Source organism: Nymphalis io, chromosome 19 (assembly GCF_905147045.1).
Source record: "Nymphalis io chromosome 19, ilAglIoxx1.1, whole genome shotgun sequence".
Taxonomy (NCBI): domain Eukaryota; kingdom Metazoa; phylum Arthropoda; class Insecta; order Lepidoptera; family Nymphalidae; genus Nymphalis; species Nymphalis io.
Window position 1 is genome coordinate 2,780,750 of NC_065906.1, and position 6,365 is coordinate 2,787,114.

At 31.3% G+C, this 6,365-nt stretch overlaps 1 protein-coding gene across 1 annotated transcript; it reads left to right on the plus strand.

The window, feature by feature from the left end:
- The first annotated feature begins 806 nt into the window (after positions 1–806).
- Positions 807–5,237, plus strand: LOC126776216 (SAGA-associated factor 11 homolog). The gene is made up of 4 exons (XM_050498526.1): positions 807–1,220; positions 3,415–3,604; positions 4,237–4,383; positions 4,630–5,237. The coding sequence occupies exons 1-4, from the start codon at positions 857–859 to the stop codon at positions 4,868–4,870; spliced, it is 942 nt and encodes a 313-aa protein (XP_050354483.1). The 5' UTR covers positions 807–856; the 3' UTR covers positions 4,871–5,237.
- Positions 5,238–6,365: the final 1,128 nt, after the last annotated feature.

A 6,365-nucleotide genomic window follows, 5' to 3' on the forward strand; every position in this document is an offset into this window, starting at 1 on the left:
AACTTTTCACTTCTAAGGTAACTTATTTTAACGTAATTTTAAAACAATTGAAGTTTTTATACTATTTTACCTTAGTTGCGATGATGTTTTTTGTGCAACGTTTTAGTGTAACATTTGTTTGAAACGTTTATGATGTAAAATTTTGGTCGTGCTTATTACTTTTTTTTTAGGAGTACGAAAAAAGTAACTAGTGTTATAGTATTTTGTTATCAATATAATATATATAGTATATTAATATAATATACCTAGATAGATAAAGTGCTAGGGTCAGCAAGCGAGTGCGGATGGCAGCAAGCAAGAGAATGGGGATTGTCTAAGACCATTTTTTTTTAAATATCTTATTAAACAAATAAATGGATAAATTTAATTGATTTATCAATGAAATTTAAGAAAATATAAAAAAAAAATATAAAAAGACTTTTTAGTCTTATTTTGTATGTAATCATAGTTTGAATTAAGGTTTCTTAAATTTAGACTGTTTCTTGAAATATTTAATTATTTTGCCAAGTAAGACAAAAAGTTTTATGGATTTACACATCGTAGAAGTAAAATAAAATCAGATGTTATATTACAATTCTTAGAAATATAAAAATTTTAGTCTAATTTTAATTTACTTTATAATTATCATAAATATTCCATAACAAGAACCATAAATTAATTTTAACAATTAATTATTAAATTGATAAATAGATGTTGGAAAAGGTAAAGATTTTAGAACGTGTCGCTATCTGTCGTTCATTCTTTTCAGTCGTTCTCAGACAATCACTCAGTCAGCTGAGCGATCAATTAAAGCAAAGTATATTTTCTAGTGCACAAGAATATCATTCTAATTTTTTTTATTATTTTGTATTACAATATGAATAACAGTATTAATATTATGAGTGAATTAAGTATGAATGATTTAAATAGTAAATTTTTCGAGATAATGCAAAATGAAACTAATGCCGAGGATGCAGCCAACTTTATATACGAGAGTGTTTGTGACGATGTAACTTTAGGGGTGCTATTTGAATTTCACCACGGATTAAAAACAGGCCTTACGGATCTGTTAGAAGGGGAAAAGGAAGAAGAAGAGGGATACAAAATAGTTAATTCTCCAGAATGCGACGTTTTCGGATTTTCAATATTGAAAAAGACCCCAGACTCGAATTGTTCGTGTCCAAATTGCGACAGGCCCGTTTCGGCTACGAGATTCGCTCCACATCTGGAAAAATGCATGGGCAAGTGCATAGAACTAGTTAAATCATATGTTTATTGTAAAAAAGTTTAAAAATGCAAGCGATTTCGTATAAACAGCTGATTACGGTATTAACTTCTACACGCAACTTTCAACCTTCGTACATTTAGACAGAGCTTTTGATATACATTGTATTTAAGTTACGCCCAATGCTTAAGTTATTTTTAGAATCATGTTATTGATTATTATTTATTTCATTGTTTAATAGGTATAATTATGTATTTTCATTACGATACGAATCCTTTTGTAATGATTGGCTATTTTTCATTCGAAATTTAAAAATGGATGTAAGTAATTTTTAAATATTTTCGAATGTATACCAAATGATAATTTCCATAACATATTACACATTTTACCTTTTACTATTATGAGGCTCATTGCAAATTACTAAAAATACTAAAAATTGCAATTCTCTTATGTATGACAAAAGATGATAGAGAATTGATAGAATAGCTTTTGTTTATATTTTTAAAACATTGTTAAAAAGCCTTGAATAATTAAAATGGACTATTATATTTGTCGAAATAGGTTAAGCAGTTCTTAAAAATATATAGAGAAATTCTTTACATATAGGAAGAGAAAGTAATAACTAAAAAACAAATATATTTGATTCTTCTTACTTTATCTAACATAAATAAAAAATGAGTAACCTGCCATGCTTATTATATACAAAAAAATAATTGCTTAATAACTTCTTTGGGTTTTATCTATACAAATCTAGACAATATATAATGTAAAGGTCATGATCGTTTGATGGGATTTTCCACTATCCTTCCTAAAAGGAATAATATTTACATTTATAATATATCTTAAAATATTATTATTCTATTCATTATGCTACTTTCCTGAAGATTTATACAAAAATATTATTATAAGTAACTTAGCAATATTTATTTTAAACAAAGATCATATTTATATAAATCTTAAATAAGTAACACTTCGTATATGTTCCACTGTTGGGCTAAGCGTTTGGACTCTACTACCACTTACCATCAGGTGGAGTAGAGTCATTTGCCATCCCGGACATATAAAAAAAAAAAAAAAGGCGCTTATTGAGAAGAAAGCTGCAAACTTAATATAATAGTAATAAATCTATTTCACATAAGGATTTGTACATTTACTCAGTCTAGACAAGAAATAACTCGTGCAATAATGAAAGTTAACAAAGACATTTTAGAGTACAGTCTGGTCATCCTAGCTAGATTATTAGAATAACCTGTGTTGAGGGCCAGCCATCCTCCAGGTGTGAATAAATATGTTATAGTACAAGTAAATTTACTATCATTTATAGGCATGAACAATAGCAATAATGCTTACAGCTAACCTTAACAAGTTTTTAAGAAATGATGTGATTGTGTATAAGTTAGTGATGTGTATTTGTATATTTGTATGTATGTGTGCGTTTGTGTACCTTTTAATATAAGGATTAGGAAAATTTATAAAATAATTCTGGACAAAAAAGTAAATAAGTATCAACATTACTAGTAGTAGGGCTTTGTGCAGGCCCATCTAGGTAGGTACCACCCACTCATTAGATATTCTACCACAAAACAGTAGTACTTGGTATTGTTGTGTTCCAGTTTGAAGGGTGAGTGAGCTAGTGTAATTATAGCCGCAAGGGACATAACATCTTAGTTCCCAAGGTTGGTGGTGCATTGGTGATGTTAACATTTCTTACAATGCCAATGCCTATGGGTGTTGGTGTACACTTACCATCAGGTGGCCCATATGCTCGTCCGCCAACCTATACTAGAGATGAGAGAGAAGATACAGTCTGTTTGCAACTGGAATAGTTTTATTGGAAATAAGTAGTTCAGTATTTAATTTACTGTAGAGAAAAGGGCCAAGATGAAAACAAAATCTTTGTTAAAATATATACATTGGCTGAATTAAGTTGCATACTTCATTTTTATGCCTGTTAGCGGTATAATTGTAAGGTGTCTTTTTGTGTTGAATAATAATAATAATTAAGATAAACAACTTCCTGACATCAATGTGCTCAGGGATACATTATAACTTTTATATAATGTTGCCATAGGAAAGAGAATAGAAAGGACTTGATATACATAGAGCCACCTCGGTTTTTTTCATTTACCAAATATAAATAGGTTTCGATTATGGTTCTAACCATTGCATTAGCATTACAATTTAGATTAATGGATCAACCACTATCACAGGGATGGGCCGCAACAGTTCACGTATAGCGTCGCGGCGCATTGCGTCTAACAGCCGCGAGCCGACCTCGTACGCAGGGCTCCTCAGTGACGATGAAGACGATGCGGATTGGTCCGGTGGCTCCTTGCAGAGCGACCGCAGGAAGCGCAGGATGAAAAACAACCATAACAAACGTTCCAGTAAAAGTCACAAGTGAGTTTTAGTTTTTGTTATTCAATTTAAATATAAATTACCATTTTTATTATAGCAATGAAATGATTGTAACGAATTCAGGTAAAATATGTGACTGTCTGAATATTAGTGGATACAAATATGACATATTTTCATTGGAATTTAGACACGAGCAGGTTTCCTGAATTTGTTTTCTTTCACCGTTGAGCGCAAGAAAAATTACACAAATTAAATACATTAATATTTAGTGGTGCTTGCAGGGGTTTGAAAATTATTGTCTAAATTACACCTTGCTGCTAACTCTTCTAAAGTTACCACTTGGTGGTAAGGGTTTTGCGCAAACTCGTCTGGGTAGGTACCACCCACTCATCATATAATCTACCCCCAAGCAGGCATATAATTGTTGATTTCCTCTTTGGGTGAGGGAGCCAGTGTAACTATAGATAAGAGATATAACATCTTAGTTTCCAAGGTTGTATATTGAGGATAATTAATACTTCTCACAATGCCAATATCTATTTAGCCCATTTGCCAGTCTGCCTACTTATTGCAATAAAAAAAAAGTTTGACTGTCAATTCTATGTTATATTTAGCTAGTTTGATAGTTAGTTTTTAATAAATAAAAATTATAATAAAAAAAATTAAAATTTCAGGGGTCATAGGAATAACAACGGCCATCACAATTCCGACTCAAATGATGGGGGAGCTACGTATGAAACAATGTCAGCCAATGAGAAGAAGAACCTACTGCTACAAATCTGTGGAGTTGTTTCTGAACATACTAAAAAACTATGTACCAGGTATGTTATTCTTATACTAAAACTAGCTACCCTTCCCAACTACACAAGGATCTAAATAAAAAGTTTTATCGTAATACATATAACTCTATTGGTTTTTATTAAAGGTCCCATTTGGCATGATTTTCTCCGAGATAATTTACACTTAAGCCTTAATGAATATACCTTCCTACATTATGTATGTAATATATTTTGTGCATTAGTTCTCAAATAAAATAACTAATAGTTTATATAATATATACCTTTCAGATCAACCCGATGTCCACAACACACAGAAGAACAGCGTCGAGCTTTAAGGAACAGCGTTCTAGAACCTTCCACCCCAGAGTCCCAGACAATGGGCCTAACAGCTGACGAAGCAGGATCCCCACCAGACTCGAGCCCTTCATCTTCCTGCTCATCCTCTAGTCGCAAACGTGACAGGCATCGCGCTCCTCCAAAGATGAAGAATAAGAGAGATAGGAACATGTCGCCAAATGGTAGGGATTGAACGGCTAAATTAATTTCGTAGAATTAAAGCATTAATGCCCATTGTTTTGGAAATCCATACACGAAGTAGTAAAAGAGAAAAATGTAAAACAGCTGAACAGATTACATCAACCGTATGGTTGATTATTAAGAACCATTTAAACCAGATTTTGAATATTTAAATTACGTTGTAATAGTTGTTTAGGAGCTATGATGCCATAAACTAACAAAAACAGACAGACGCACATTAAGCTTTTAAAAATATGAAACAGTAACAGTAACAGCCTGTAAATGTCCCACTGCTGGGCTAAGGCCTCCTCTCCCTTTTTTGAGGAGAAGGTTTGGAGCTTATTCCACCACGCTGCTCCAGTGCGGGTTGGTAGAATACACATGTGGCAGAATTTCGATGAAATTAGACACATGCAGGTTTCCTCACGATGTTTTCCTTCACCGAAAAGCACGAGATGAATTATATTAAGTCGAGATGGCCCAGTGGTAAGAACGCGTGAATCTTAACCGATGAACGTGGGTTCAAACCCGGGCGAGCACCTCTGAATTTACATGTGCTTAATTTCTGTTTAAAAAATATGAAAAATCAATTGAAATAGCTACTACAATGGATAAATTTTATATTTGTTATTTGTTACAATTAAATCATGATTCCATAAAATTTTAATGACCCAAACGTGAACATGGTTTCTTACCAAAGTTATTATTTATTGACTTGGGCGCATAAAATTAAAGTGCTATAATTTTCTCTCATTTGAAAGTAAGCTTGAAAATTTTAATATTTTAGTAGGCTTTAAGACCCATTAGGATTTTTGAAGCAATTTGTCAACCCATAGTATTAATTGAATTAGTACAAGTTAAATTAGAAAATAAGGATTCCAGAAAATTTATGGGTGTTTGTATTATTGTTAAATTAAATATCTTAAAAAGCTATTTAGATCTCAAATCAATTAGATGTTTGTAATATCATTAAAATGATACAAATAATTTGCTACTTTATTGTGAAAAAAAAAAAATAAAGTATGCTCTACTTATTATTCTATTTTATACTTAATATTTTTATGAAATAAATTGAATATTGTATGTGTGTATACATAGAGTATTATTCATATGTGTATGTAAGAAAGAAATTGAGAGTCATATTAATGTTTTTGTTCAGTGCAGAGAACATTTGAATCTTAATGTTCAAAGCTAGGCAAGCAAGATAGTTGCTTTACACGTCCGTTTTGTATCCAAATAATTATTCCCATAAAGTATGATGAAAAATATCGTGAGGAAGCCTTTATGTTTTGGACGAAACGATGACGGTTTTATAAAATTCTTCCAGCCAATATTGTCAACATTATAGCTTAATATATTTGACAACTTTTCCCATTATAAAAGATATATAGTCAACTGTTAGAATAGCGAACATAAGTGTTTTATGTAATTCGATGTTGTAATACATAAGGTTAAATTAATATAGATGTCTTAAGAATATATAAAAAATATATAATCTACCCTCGATC